The sequence below is a fragment of the Sander vitreus genome, chromosome 13 (genome assembly GCF_031162955.1).
Source record: "Sander vitreus isolate 19-12246 chromosome 13, sanVit1, whole genome shotgun sequence".
Classification (NCBI taxonomy): Eukaryota; Metazoa; Chordata; class Actinopteri; order Perciformes; family Percidae; genus Sander; species Sander vitreus.
In genome coordinates, this window is record NC_135867.1 from 6,758,306 (window position 1) to 6,774,549 (window position 16,244).

A 16,244-nucleotide genomic window follows, 5' to 3' on the forward strand; every position below is an offset into this window, starting at 1 on the left:
AATGTTAAACAACACAGCAACACTTCACTGTAGTGCCCATACAATTATGCAATCTGCATATAGTGCAATATATTATGATCGCAATTGACTGGAGAAAATAATAACAGCGTAATCACAGCCTCTAATGTGCTCTGCAAGTTGTTGTGATCCCACTTTAATTTATTCAAACACCCAACCAACAAGTCTTGATATTGTACTCTCAGCTTGGATTCCCTGTGAGCCTAGTGATTGTTCTCTGGAACCTGGGATACTGGTGTCATATCTGCCTGCATCACACTTAAATGAGCAACAAAAGATGCTGGGCTTTGCCCTACAGCACAGCAGGTGAGCCATGTCGCTTCCTTCTACAAACCTTTGTCACCATATTGATTTATACGTAAAGTTTTATTAAGATCCATTGATTTGATCTGAGGCATAAGGAAAGAATTAAATCAGTCATAGGGAGCAGCCCAAAATGAAGGTTTTATGCTTTCCTGATACTGTCACTGTGGTGCTGGGCCACTCTCCAGTATTAGTGGAAGAGTAAAGGGATTACATTTTCTAAATTGACATCTTCTCCCAGATACAGAGATTGAGGAAATCAGATTCACTGTACCTTAACAATGTCTTCATTGGAGGACTTGCACTGCACAAAGGCTGAGACGTCAGTGACCGCTCCATTCATCTCTATGGAAACCATTTTCACAGGAATGGCCACAGTGCGTCCTGTCAGAATGGCTGTGTTGATAATCTCAGTGTCCTATAGAGAGAGAGAAAATAGACATCCTATTCATTAAACAGTGAAAGGTAGAAAGTGTTTTTCTCTTGATATTTCATCAGCATTACCACATTTCAAACCATTACCACCAGGGCTCCTGTGCCTCACTTTTGAAACTCTCAGTGGCAGACCAGAACTAATTTTACTGAGACGTCTTTCATTGGACTTCATCAATTAACATTTTCATTTCAAGGAAGCTGTCAGCTGTATGCTTGTGAGCAACAGGATGGAAATTAAATAAAGTAAAGTAATAATCTTAGCCTTCATCATACTGGGAGACTCATTCCTAATATGGTCCTTCTCGGTAAATCACAGCATCAAGCTTGAAGTTCAGGCAACATTAGAAAAATGGCATCTACTGCACCCATTCACAGGATCTGATGCAACTATTCAATGTGTTACTTTAAGTTGAGCACATAGGTGGAAATTGGACTTGGATGTTGGAAGAGATGGATTTTTGTCACAGCCGGAATCTCATTAGGGATGGATGCCTCTTCAATTCAATTTTACTTATAGTATCAAATCATAACAAGTAGAGATGCACCGATTACAACTTTCTAGGCCGATTCCGATTTCCAATTTTCTTTGAGTTAGGCCAGCCGATACCGATTTTAGCCGATTCCGATTTCATTTTTTCTAACCACTTTACAGCACACACAAATATTTATTTTCTATCTTTTCTTTAATAGAAAATGTTACATTTTGCATAGAACATTTTTTAAATAGATAACTGATCGCTATAAAATACAACTATATAAATTACTCCTGGTGTGGGAAATTAACACACATCTAAAGTGCAATGTTACGGAAGAACCATTTCCTTCTTTTCACATCCAATATCCAACTAAACAAATGTGATATATTTAGCAAACTAAACTTCTGTATGTATGAAAACAGGGAAACAGGTAATGGCAATAAAATAATATAAAAATCACAAATAAAATAAATATAGCCTTAATGCAGTATAAATATATTTCTCAAAACACACACACAGGCCTGTTTGAACGTCAATAGTAACGTTACCTGAAAACAGCGTGTAGTTCCTTTTTTAGCAAGTTTGCTTTGTGTGTCATTGTGCATAAATGTGAACACTGCCGTCGCTGTCAACGGGCTTATCTGCTAACGTTAGCTACCGATGGTTACCTCGGAACAATCCAGCAAATAGACGGTAGGCTACCCTAGAGTGCCGTTACCTGAAATAGATGATTTAACGTCACCGCTCATTTTACACACAGTTTAACAACAAAACTAAACTCTTTAAAGATTACTATGTTTTTAATGTTGGTTTTAAGCGGTATGCACCCCCACTAACCTGGAAAGCGTTTTAAACAGTAACGTTAATACAGCGTGTCGGAGGAATACAGCGCCTCTTTTTTTTTGTCTCCTACAGTGGCCAGCGGGGCGTCAGAGGCAGAGGGACTACACAGCGTTTGCTAACGTTAGCTTCTTGTCTCATCTGGGGTCTGATACACTCATCAAAGTCAGTGTGCCCAACGCGATTTTCCGATAAACTGTAGCTGTCATATTTCACGGGACCCGCGTGAGTGCGGTTTTCATGCTCCAGTTTTTCAGCCTCGGAGGGGAGAGAGAGCGACTGACTGTTCGAGCCGTGTATAATTACGACTTTATGACATTTCATAAACAGCTGATTGAGCGGCAGTGCGCTGCTGCTACATGCATACAGCGAAAACCCTGCATGTGCACGTGTGATGTTGCTGTTGCGCGATGTAAATCATGCGGCGCCCGAGTGCATTTGACCGGCATAAAATCGGCCAGTCGCAGGTCGCCGGTCAGACTGACACTGACATTGACGTGAAAATCGGCCAATTCCGGTCACCGGCCGGTCAATCGGTGCGTCTCTACTAGAAACAGTTAGTTGTAGTAATCTTATCTTATCAGATATGTCTACATTGACTCTGGAAAATGCAACACAAGGTGTTACAGTCACCATGATGTGTAAGAGCAAACTGTTCTGTTAATATGACGAAGTATGATGAACACAAATACCTAAAATGTGTTTTTGTCATGATTTCATCCATTTACAAAATTCTGTTTCAACCATGTTTGCTTAGTGTACCTCCATTATGTATTTTCCTTGCTAAGCACTTCACTCAGGAAGCTGTATTATTATATAAGTTTGAACCATTTTGAGGGTATTTGAAAATGAATGTATAAAAAATAAATGTGGTTTTAATTGGGCCAAATAAACACAGAGAGCATAGAGAAAATCATGAAGAATTTCTCAGTTGTTCACATCAATGGATCTCTCTATAATAACCTAACTGCTACTCAACTATTTGGAATTTGGTAATCCATTTGTTTAGAAACATCCATTATAAGATATTCTTGAATGAGGAAAACTATGCGGGAAAGAAAAGCCTTTAGTTTCTCCTTTTTTTTGACAATTGTCTGGTAACTTACATATTACACAAATATTATAGTGTTTATGGAGAGAATGTCTGTTGTGTTGACGCCATGTTTTTTCAACAGCATATAGTTAAAACTTCTGAATATCAAGTGGGATCAAATGATGGATCTGGCTAGTTGTACGCACTAATAAATATAATCCTTAAATTGTGATAAACAAGGCCAACATTGTCATCCCATCTGCATTTTTATTTTGAATGTACTGGAATACAAACAAACAATTAAAATACACACCAAGCCTTCAGTTGAAGTTTGAATTAATTCATTATCCATCATGTAAGCTGGAAGAGGGTTTTCCCATGTGTGGTGCACAATTAGCCCAGGAGAGAGACTGAGACCATGTCAATTTGTTCAAATCAAAAATAGCATTTTTAAATTACTGCCCAACACCTAAAGTCTTAATAAGAGTGTAGAGCATGGAGTATGGGACTTTCTTCCCCCACTAGTTTCTCATGGCTCAAAGCCCAGAATTGTTTATGCATTGAGATACTATTATACACAGACTCTATTCTACTCTGTGTAGCCTTAAGCAAATAACAAAAGTAGTCAGTGCTGAAGTGTCCTTTGACATGACCCTTTACCTCTGACAGTGACAAAACAGCAAAGCAAATTAAGGTGCAAAGCTGTAGAGAGGATCTAAAGATTCAATCTGAAACCTTTTCATTTATTTTATTTGACCAGGTTAACTTGAGGTCAAACACATCTTTTACATTGAATACCTGGCTGACCGCATATATACAAAAAGGAGAAAGATTAAGCATAAGAGCATAAAGCCAATACATAAACCCACTAAAACCCACATGTAAAGCAAAATCTGTCAATATGATTGGTAGTAACTGAGGCTATTACCAGTAAGAGTAATTTGCCATGGACCTCTGCAGCTTTTTCAAATGGCTGGAGCTGAAAACATTAAAGTTTTTTGTCCTATTTGAGCAGAACAACTTGCAATATGAAATGGTGGCTGAAAAAAATCAAATTAATAAAAAGGTGACCAAATCGTTAAAAAATATAGTGAAGAAGTGAAATGTGCAGCTACTTTCAGATAATAATAAATATGTAATGTAATCTAAATTGCCAGGGCCAGGAGGTTTTTGTGTATCTAGTTTTGACAATGTTTAAAATTCAACGTAGCGGGATCTGTCTGAAACATTACAACATGCCCTCTATACTGCATGTTCTGAATAAAAAATATGATTTCTGAGGCTAAAGCTCCAACAGAGCTCCTTTCAGTAAGTCCAATCGGAGCATCACAAGTCCTCATTATTTGTTGCTAATAATCTATAGTTTGAGAATCCTTTGAAAATGGTCTGAAACATCAGTGCCTGATGCCAATTAGATCACCCAGAATATATTTTTTGTCAGAGTAGCAAATTGATTTATTCTGACTGAACCCCATCTAATTCTATAAGTCTGTTATTTGCAATCATAAAGCAAACTCTGTTACAAAACAAAAAAAATCCAGCATTTCAGTTAAATTAGTGTTTGCTACTACAGATAGGCAGAGCAGCTTTGTTTGTATTTTCTAGGGTTTATGAAACGTGGCCAATTTATGGGAAGCAAAGCAAAGCAGACCTCTGTGGATAATTGACTGGACTCTGGGGCGAAATCCTAATTGAAAGACATCATCCCTAAGCTCTACTTGCTGTTTTGGCATCTGGTAAGCATTACACTACACAAGACACTTTACAATTACATGTGTGCTACTTTGGGAGCACTAATTATGCTTACCTGAATTCAGCTTGGAACAAAAATAAGTCATCACAGCACAGAGCTATCATTTCACTTAATTACTATGTTCTCTATGAAGCATCAACACCGTTATTAGATACCAAGTTTAATGGCAATGCAAAAATGTTGTAATTTTACAAAAATAAACTATTTTGGCTGCATTGAATGTATTTTAACATGGCAGTATAAAATAAAGCACTTGCCAGCACTTTTAGCAGGGATACTGAGATATGAGCATTTTTTTTTTTTCACTTTACATTAATTGTCTTTGACAAAAATCATAGTAGATCCAACTAGGATAACATATAAGATATACAATGGGAAAATGTCCAAAGATTCAAACTGCCTTTGATTAATGTAAACACTACATTTTACTGTATGTTTATGTTCATGAATAGATACACACGTAAAAATGTGATGTATGACTTTAAGCTGTGGGTTTTTTTAATTTAACATCTGGTAGCTACTGTGGCACAGAGTGGCTAATGGAGTTTTGAAATCTGGCATAACTGCTACCCCTTGCTGTGCATCATCCTTCCTGTTTTCTTGCCTCTTCAGCTCTATTCACTCAAAGTAATAAGAATGTCCTGGGAAAGAGGGCTTTGATGGCTTGATGTAAACAGTGGTATAAATCTGTGTGACAAGTCTCAGGGTTGATTCAACTTTACCATTCTGGTTTTTACATTGTAAACTCACTGGTAATTACACACCTTTCTCCCTCTTTCCTCCCCTTATCTGCAGCAGGTCAACTGTAGTTAGCGCACAATCTGTTGTCTGCCAACCATAGAAACCCTCTTCTTCATTCTCTTTACCAGACTTTTTTCCTTATCTTTTATCGTTCCTTCTTTACACAGTCCTCAGTCAAAAGTTGCTGTAGGGGTCCATCCTAGACCTTCGTCTCTGCTGATTTGTTACACAAAATGCATCCCGTTTGCATTTTGGAGGCAGAACCTCCCACCTGTTTCAGCGGATTTCTGAAAGTGCTCATCTGTTCTACAAGCTCTCAGTGGGTGTATGGCACCAGCTGAAAAGTGCTGGAAGGTTTGCATCCACTGCTCGCTTCCACATCTGCAGTCTGTCCAACTTAAGAGGTGGTCTTTTGTTACACTGTTCTATTTCCTCGGCCTCCTTTCCTTTAACCTGATTCATTTCTGTTTAAATGGCTTTAGTTTCTTGACCTGAGCACCACAGACATGCTCATTGAAAGGCCCTTGAGACAGATTGGTTGATTTATGAATACAATGTGGCCACATTCTCTGTGCCAATTAAAGTACATTCGGAACATCAAAACATCACTTTTGTACTTCAGTGTCGTATTGTATTTTTTTTCAGTGCTAAGAGATAAGCACCTGCTGCTGGGTCAAAATCCAGACTGGCAACTCAACTTTCATAGCCACAACAGCAGCTTTTGCGGTTCTTCCATTTAACAATCCATCAGAGTAATTGGATTATTCACATCACACAAAAATGCCTTGAGGGCTGTTCAAAGCACAATATGCAGGAGAGGTTAAACACAACTGCAATAACAAACAACTGCAACTAAGGAAAGCACAAAAGCACCACTGTCAGTGTTCATTTTCTTCCCAGATATTGTAAAGACCGAAGTCACTCTTTCAATTTGGAAAACAAACATTTTGAGAGTTATTTATTAACTGTGACGTAATGTTATGTCAAGATGAACTCCAGTGGGTTATAATCAAAAGGCAAACAAATACCATTATAAACAACAATTAAAGGGGCTGTATTCGAAATATTTAAAATACTGCAGAAAAAAAAAAACAGTGGGCTGGGATTGCCTCCACACAGCTCTCACTAGACACAATTCCCCAATATGTGAAATCCCTATGTTTTTTCATGGCCACATGCACTAACATGCATGCGTGGCCAGACTGGCTATCAAAACAAAGAACAGAGTTCAACACACACAGAGGGAGTCAGTGTGACTTCATTCTCTGCTCAGGATGCCATTTCTCCACTATATCTTTACATAGCAAATATGTGTATGATTTGAATGTCAAGTACTGCCCCTTCAATAATATATTCAGAAGAAGGCATTCATTCATGCTATTTTCCCAACCTGATCTTTACGTAACTTACATCACTTGGATGAAGCTCAATATGATTATAAATTATACATTTAAACCTATCTCAGGAGGGTCAAGTCATTTCAAAACTTTTTAATTGTACATCACACAACCTTGTCACTACACACCATGCCATTAAGATTACCTACCATGATGATAAAGTCAGTCTGTTCTGTTTGCTCTGAAAAGACCAGCTGTTTGCTCTTCATCAATCATGTATGATGGGGTGTTACCATTGTTTAACTTCTGGAACGTCCACTTTTTCTATTGACATAATTTACAATCCAATTAGTCACCACAACTGAAATGATGGATTAAACCTCATCTTTCAAGGTGACCACAGGTGGCCAACCTGCAGGATCAAACTCCTTGAAAATCATTGCCGGATGATTCAAGTTTTTAGGGTTAGTCTGACTCAGAATCCCTCTCTTTTTCGCGCTTCACTGTGCATTCTGACAATGTCAATCAATCAATTTTATTTGTCACATAAAATCGTAGGAGGTACAATTTCAGTGAAATGTTACCTCATCAATTGAAATGTTATCGCATCAGCTTCTTCATCGTGCATTCATTCATTATAAAGCCAACCAGTCCTCCAAACCATATGACGATATAGGTTGTTCATTCCTACCCTCTAATACAACTCACAGGAGCATTTCATTAATTAGCGCCCCTAGAAGTGGCAGGAAATACGACCCATGGGTTGCCGTTTTAAGTCGTTAACATTGTGAAACGGTCTCAGTTACCTTTAGGCACAAAAATGTATCCATAGATCTACCTACCAAGTAACAGAGTGCAGAGGTGGCAGGCAGCTACAGAAAAAAGCAGTTCCTGCCATATTGCTTCAGAATGCAAATTTTGGGGGAAAAAGGGCAAGTCACATAGACGGAACTCTAATTTTTGCTGCGGAGCAAAACACATCAGGGTACAAAACAAGGCAGGGCCGCTTTATTTAACACATTTCAGCAACAAGGCCTACAAGTTGCATGCTAATCCCAAATTTCAAGGGAACCAGAGATGTGGAGTGAACCTTATGTTACAACAGATGTGCAGCACAGACAAATTCATAACTGAAGCTCAAGTATATTGGCACTTTAGGTGAAGAAAAGTTGCAACTATGCAAATAGATGTCAGTGAATGTGCTACTGACCGAACACCTCACTGTTCTTGAAGAGCCTCAGAGCTGCAATAATGACCTTTGCCCACAATGAACACTGCAATGCGCTGTAGTCAGAAACACCCACTCATTCGCATTCAACAACTACTGGACATCTACTCCTTCTCACCACCTGCATCCTTTCTTTTATGATATTTACCATGCACATTACATTTTAATGAGCAAATACCATTAGGGTTTGGACTAGTTTTACTGGCTTTCACTTGAACAGGTGAGTGAAGCAAGATCACAAGAGCAGAAGTAGTCAGGGAAGGCATTGCCAGAGGTACTCAGCAACTCTTGCTTGATTCATTTCCTTTTGTTCCCATAATCTGTTTACTACCCTCACTAATGGCCCCTTTCCCAAGAAGAAGAGCCCCAATTAAAAGAGCGTGTCATGTGTCAGGATTGGTCGACTTTCTTAACAATCAGCAAGCCATTGCAGAGACTACAAATGTTGATTAGATTTACTTAATCTCTGACAATCTGTCAGTATTATTTCTGATAATCCATACATACTATCACCTACACATCATATTTACTTACATACAAGTGCAGGTTATCATTAAAATAGATTAGGATATTTAAAGTTTAGTGTAGATAAATTGGCCCTCATAAGATTCCTGATGCAATGGGAAGTCCTGTGTTGAAGGAAAGGAAGCATCATTACTGCACATACAGATCTCAGATTATAAAAACACAGTTTGCAGGATAAAAAAAAAAAGTTTGCTATAAAAAAAAGAGTTTGCTTTACATTTACGCCGTCACAATCTGCACAAACGTTTTTGGGGCTATTATGACGTCTTGAGCTGATCCGCAGGAACTGGATACAGCCCTATTCATGTGGTTTTGAAGGACCAGTAACAGATATGTTTGCTTTCCAACACACTCCAATACTTATTTTAGTTTAAGCCTACAGTAGGAGTGTGCACTGTGCAGCTGTTTAAGAAAACATTGTAGGAAAAAACACTGTACATTTAAAGTAATAATTTCACATAAGCCTTGACTAACAGACTAACATTTCTCAGCTACAAAGTTTTAACCTTTAAACCGACCAGGTATAACAAACCTTTGTGTGGCTGCTTGCTCTGTGTAGCCACACAATGGGTAGTGTAGTATTTCACAAAGAACAAGGCTTATATGAGATCAGACCTCCTTCGGCATATGTCATTATGCCTTCTGACAGCTCATTGATCATCTATCTTACATTTTAAAAGCTTTAGGCATTTCAGTTCTGGTGTTTTTGTTTTTTTTCAACAAGTCTTAACATGATTTATACGGAAGAGGATTAGGGCCACATTCTAACTAAAGTTAGAATTCTAAGAATAAAGTCAGAATTCTGAGATTACACTCAGAACTCAAATACATTTTTTCACATGTGGCCCTGAGCCTCATCCGTAGACTAAGGACCTGAGGTAGTCAGATCGTTTGAAATAATGATAAATAATCATTACAAATCATTTAAATGAATGAGTTTAATACTTATCAAGTCTATATGAATCTGGCTATCCTGCCACTCACCATGGCCAGAGGGATGATGGCCTGAATATCTCGCTGCACCACAGTCAACTCCGTCACAACCTTCTCTGAATCGGGAGGTGGATTTTGGCCCTTGTAGTCAATGTTCCAGTTGATCCTTCTGGTCACCGAGAGGCTGGTGAAGTTTTCCATCTCAAAATCCAACTGCATCACCTCGACATTACCCAATACATCCCTGCCAGACCATAAAAACAAAACAAAAAAGCCCAAATGTCAGTTACAGCAACATATTCATGAAAAACACAGAATAACAACAAATACTGCCACTGCATACTGCATTTGTTTTGGAAATTAAATTGTGGACTGTAATGTTTTGTACTGATAAAGAACAAATACTAAAATACATCATCTGACAAGTATCTACTTGTCTCGAAAGCTTCTGGCTGCAGTGCTTTACATGTTGAAGCCTTAATGAATACATTATGTCTTTTTTCAACTATCAGTTTTTTAATTATCAAACATGCCATTTAGTGAGCTGTTGACACACTGCTCTGCAGTTATTTTTAAAGTTACCCCTAAATTGAAAAAAGACAATGTATTCATTAACGCTTCAACATGTGAAGCACTGCAACCAGAAGCTTTCGAGACAAGTAGATACTTGTCAGATGATGTATTTTAGTATTTGTTCTTTATTCAATTTATTCAATTGTTATATTCTACATCTGCATATCTGAAGGTGTGTCTTTTTTGTGGAACATGATATACATAAACAGGAACAGGCAGCATATATATACGTAGTTTGCACCTTCAGAAAATAAAATCAAAGCTTTATTGTCTTGTACTGAAATGACAGAAGAGCTGAATGTACTTTTAACATAGTTTTCCGATTGACCACAGTATTCTGGTTGGATCAATGAAATAATATGAAATGACTGTCCAGAGAAGATTTCAGAATAAAAGCCAGTATCTAGCAGTTGGCTTCCGGTGGAGTGTAATCAATGTTATGCATTCAGCAAAGCTCACGTATGATGTCAGTCAAATTCATTAATGAAATACATGTCCTAACATTCCATTCAGCTCCTTCAGTCCGATCGGTGGATCTCAGACTGAGAGACACAAGGCAGTTAACATGGCTGTAGGATGCTAAAGGTCACAGTGTGCTGTATATAACCTGAAATTCCATGACTAGACAATTGACTGAAATTATACCATTCTTTACTTGCATAGATTTCATTACTTGATGTGAAAAATAAGCAGCAAAAGCAACCCTAAAGATATTCAGGTTTCGATGTTAACACTAAAGCTGTAAAGTGACAATCCACCATTACTATTAGTGGGTTTTATGATTTTGTTGTCCAGCCATTATGATAAGTGGTTTCCGTTTACACCCTTCTTGATTGAATGAGGTCAAGGTGAAGAAGCTGAAACTCTGCTAAAGCATATTACATGAATCATTCTCTCATGCTGCAATTCCTTTAGTACCATAATCCCTTTATAAATAGTTTTTTTGTCTAGTCAAAAACCCTGAATACAAAACGTTCCTTCTATAAAACTAAAAGGATTTGTAGACACCTGGATGAACCTTACTTGAATCTAACTAATGACTTACCAATGCACCAGCTAATATGTCTCTACATCTCATTTTGCACAGCTGAGATCAAAGTTACATTTCGCTCCACCCACTGTCTCCCACGGAGGTTTGTCTGAACCTCCCTGCTTTTCACTACCCTTGGTGGTCACCGTTTCCTATTCAGGCATTGGACCTGACCATCTTAAACAGCCTAAAATGGAGCAAAATAACCCACCCAGGACGAACTGTTAAATATGATTTTCTCAACCCCTCAATAATGTTAATTTGCAATGAAATAACAAACGGGCTTTGTTGTAAATGTAATTCCAACTCATTATGATGAGTAAATTCTTTGTACTAAACGTATCTACCAATCGAGCATTAGCGTTCATTCTTGCCCTTAGAAATAGTGGTTTAAAAAAATCGTTCACTCAAGTCCACTTACTAGCTTTTGCTATTGCTTGAAGTTGAAAGCTCCAGAAAAAGCGAGCAAATGGATCTTGAGTTAAGATTATTTTTTCACATTATTTGTCAAGTTATTTTGTTTGGAACCTGGAAAAGTGTTCACCGTAAATGTAAAATCTACATTACTGAAACCATCTGTAAAACATTCACTGTCAATGTGTTTAATTTGTTTTCTTACATTATCCTGTCCCAGCAACTAAAGCAGGATTGAGGTTAATATGGTTTACCATTTTTACAGACTTTTCTAACATATTTAACTTGCTAAACTATATGGATGCTGCTGTTATGTTTCATGTATGATAACATTGTAAGATTTATGTTAAATTGACATTTTTGACCTTGTGTCATTTTGTAATCATTTTCTTATATTTAGTATGATGCTTTTTTTACTCACTAACCCGGATAGCAATGTGTGTGTTAGTGTGTTCGCTCAAGGTATTTCCTTCGCTAATTGAACTCATTTCTGTGGTCCTCTGATTGGGTAATTGTGGCAGCTTCAATGTATATAATATATATGGAACTGTTCGGACTGACCCTTGTCCATACATATATGATCAGACTGAAAATGAATAAATATTCCAGCAGTAAGTGCAACTGTGTGCAGTGTTTTGCCATTCTTATTCAAGTTATGGTTACATTTAGAAATCTTAAAGCACTTGGTTAAGGTTAGGGAAAGATGGTGATCTTGGTAAAATATTGGAAAAGTCAACGGTGACTCAAAGCACTGGACAGAATGCATTGACTTATTCAATATTTAACCAAAACCAACATTTTTCACTAACCTTGACCTTACCCAAGTGTTGTAAGTGTTACAAAGCCTAAACCTAACAACACGTAGGATGCAGTACGCAGTTTCAAAGTCCTGTGCTTTGTGCGCCCGACCATCCAGCCCAGCCTCCTCACTATGGCTTCCTGGTTTGGAAGACAGTAAACATATTAAAAGTATTTGGCAAAGCTAGTTAGTCGTATACAAATGTATTTTGTAGGTGACTGGGTTGGACTGTCTTGCTAATGCAACAGATAAAGCTTCATGTCAGACATCTCCCCTGATAATTAAGTTATTTGTGTTTTAATGAAAAAAAATATATTCTTGACGTGAGACTTATTTATTTTCCTGAACTTTTTTCAACTTATGCATGGGTCTGTTGTGAGACGATAAAACTGATGAGAAGTGACAGTTTTCTAATGGCATCCCTGCCTACTTAGATGGAGTTATTATATGCAAGGGACTAATCAGTGATTGCCTCTGAATGAAAGCAGTGTGCATGTCTTGTCAATAAACAATCACTGCACCTCTATGTTGCTAGCTAGCATTCTTCTTCTCTCTTAAGGCCAGGGTGTAGAGCTTGTGCAAGGGGATTGCAAATTTGGTTCTGCCTCTCACTTTCAAATAACCGTAATTGCAGTGGCTGCAGATTCGCTTCTGACCAATCAACAGCTTTTGGTAGGTAACCTGATTGCTCTGATGGCCGTGCACATGAAATATTTGAGCATTCTCTCTTTTCCCTTCTCTGCAGTGCAAAGATACCAAAGACTTTGGCTGGGATCTCTGCTTTACTATCGCAAACATGCCAGTGATGTAGAAGCGATAACAGCCGTCCTGTTGTGAAAATACTGCTTGTTGGGTTTGTAATCCTCAGGTTCAACAAGCCTTACATGAAACCGTCTCACTGGTGGCGAAGGAGCAAATTAAATCTCTCACCCGTGACAAGAAGCATCCCTCCCATAACTTCACCTTTAGCTGAGAGTGAAGCGCTCGCTGTCTGTCCTTCACAAAAGCAGAGAGCCATCCCACCATTCAGTCTGAGAGCCTTTTAATGAAAGCTGGATCAAACTATCTGTACGAGCCTCCATCCACAAAAGGTTCCTCTCAGGAACATCATGATGAGATCTCAGCCTATTTGTCTCGACATCACTCACTGAAAACAAACACCCCCGTCTGTCTGTGACACACTTAAGGTGTCATCAATATGGCCCACTGGAGTGAGTACATGTACAGCCGCTCAATACAGTGTCTTCTGCTACCACGCTGGAGGGAAAGAAAAATGATGTTCACAATGCACTGATTTGGGTTAGAGGGTATGCTTTTTTATTGTAAAAATGTAGGCTAAAGCAGCTAAAAAAAAAAGCGGAAAAAATACATTTCTCCTTCACATTTTATGCAATTAGCCAGTTACATTTGACATGATTTTCGAGATCTGACTCAGAAGAACAGATTTTTAGAAAATATCACATCACTGTCTGTTTGCACAAGCTCTTATCAGAATCCCTAATGATTGCGGTTTTATCTCTTACCATTGCCTATAACAACAATAACCAAACAATAAGCAAAACCATGTCACTTAAATTAGTGAGCGTTTTCCTCTCCACAGCTCTAGTAGCTACTGTGTTACAGTATGTCTTTATTTCCTTAGGGCATGTCCATGGGATTATAGGGTGACCTTTTCATCAAAATACTAAATTATCCATGTGTTAGCTAATTAATGTCATTTGAGTCCAGTTCAGAGAAAAAAAAAGGAATTACCCCTTCACAAGGAAATGTTTTGGTGAAATTTCCTGTGCTCTGTTCTTCATTATCTTCCATTATTAAAATCAACCTGCAAACTCAGAAGGGCTGAAAAAGGTGAAACATCTCTGGATGGGAAAAAGGTATTTCACAATAACTGTAAATGCACCACGAGGCTGGCGAGGCGAGGCTGAGTCTGTGTTTTTCACACAATGGCAGTTTAGCCATGGTTTAGCTGTCAGCATTTTAACAGTATTTACTCCAGGTGCTAGCTAACGGTAGACTAACCTTACCTGCTGTCGAGTGTAGCGTTAACTAGCGTCCCGTGCGGCGATGTTTCAGTTCCCTCTAACGTCCATTTTCGGAGCATCAGAGAGAAGCGCAGGCATTTAAGTGGCACCTAAATAAGGCACCAAAATCCGCGTTGCTATTCAGTCCGGTAGATAACGGTCATTAAGGCACCGGTGTCGTATTAGCACCGGGTCTCGGACCCCCCCTCCAAATAAAAACTCTTCGGATCTACACAATTCACGTGGATTACATTTTCCCATTCAAAACGGCGATTTTCACCAAAAAGCGACTAGTTTGCAGGTATGTAAAATGGACAATTTAAATATGTCATGTAATTATTCCCTCCAGTTTTGAAAGCAAACAATATTGATGTTGATATTAAAACATTGTTAATGAGTGATTTCATACCAGAGGAGGAGAGGAAAGAAGTAAATTTGGCTCAAGAAAGTCCGGTCTTGTTTCCATCAAGTTAATGATGTAGGCTCATGTCTGTATAGCACAAAGTATATATTTTAAAAGCTGTAGCTTGGGGCATTTTCAGAGCTCAGGAGGATTTTATTCTTTGATCAGAGGTCTGTTTGAACTGATTAACAGGGGAGAGTTCATTGGATCAAAGCACTGCAAGGCAGTTACAACAACAGAAGAACAGAGATGGTGAAAAGAGGGCTCAGAATGGTCCATGCTTAAGTCTATGATAGAAAGTCTAGAGCACTTGAGTCTGTAACACTGATTTAAAAAAAGCATTTAAAGCTAAGTGTAGGGATGGTTTATTGAAATTAAGAAGGAATTTAAAGGCAGGGTTGGTAACATTTTCCAATATACAATAAGTAACTTACGGGCTCTGAAAAAGGAATGAAATATATCTGTCATCTTTAGTTGCTCCAATCCTGTAAAAACTCCCTCCAATTACTGCTCTGTAGTCCTCTAGCAACAGGGATTTTCCTGCATTGAGGAATTTTTGGAGCCCCCAAAGAGGTTTTAGCCAGCCCCAAAGGAAAATCCTTTACTCAAGGATAATAGACATTTTTGTTTATCAAATTGTCAGAAATAACAGGCAAATGCATATATATATTTCTGTCAAATAAGGTAACAGACTCATTGCTTTTACTGTACACAAACTGATCATGCTTACTGTCGTGCGTTGCTGCCCCCCCCCCCCGCATGAGCCTGAGCTCATTGCGCATTGTCGCCGCATTGCTAACATGAAGTAAAATTGCGGTCCTTTCTCTGCTCTGAAGCAGCGGTGCTCGTGCACATCTGTGTGTGGGGCGGAGCCATGAGGGCAGGGGGAGGGGTTCGACGGAGCCCCCGAGGAGATGCTACTTTCAAATCTTGCTAGCTTTTCAACATCACCAACCCTGCCTTAAAAGCAAAATTCGGGAGTGAGATCCACAACCAACCAAAACTCATCTTATAAATGATCGGTTATTACTCTTGTCCCGACTGGTGACAATGGTAATGCCACAGCCATTTCAAGAACATTATGCATTTGGAATCCATTGGCCGTGATCAATAATGCATTGGTTCATGTGGCGCTATCAACGAGCTGCCGTTAGAATGAGACTGTTCCAGATGGAGGGTTACAGAAAAATAAATACGTTGAATAATTCCAACACTGACTAAAGAGTGATCTGATGAAGAGAAACTCCAAGATAAGAAGAGAATAATAAAGAGAGGAGAGTGATGAAGAGATCACCCTGAAGGGAAAACATCAGCTTCAAGTAATTTGGAGCAAACAAAGCCAGATGTTCAAACAATAATGGTACTAAGATGTATTCACC

General features: G+C 38.5%; 1 protein-coding gene across 2 annotated transcripts in view; it reads right to left on the minus strand.

The window, feature by feature from the left end:
* tmem132e (transmembrane protein 132E) overlaps positions 1–16,244 on the minus strand; it is a 369,858-nt gene that overhangs the window by 37,150 nt on the left and 316,464 nt on the right. For both annotated transcript variants that reach the window (XM_078265704.1, XM_078265703.1), the window contains exons 4-5: positions 9,674–9,866; positions 596–739 (exon numbers count right to left, since the gene is read on the minus strand). In XM_078265704.1, the coding sequence (XP_078121830.1) occupies positions 596–739; positions 9,674–9,866 (337 nt within the window). The remainder of the gene's footprint in view (positions 1–595; positions 740–9,673; positions 9,867–16,244) is intronic.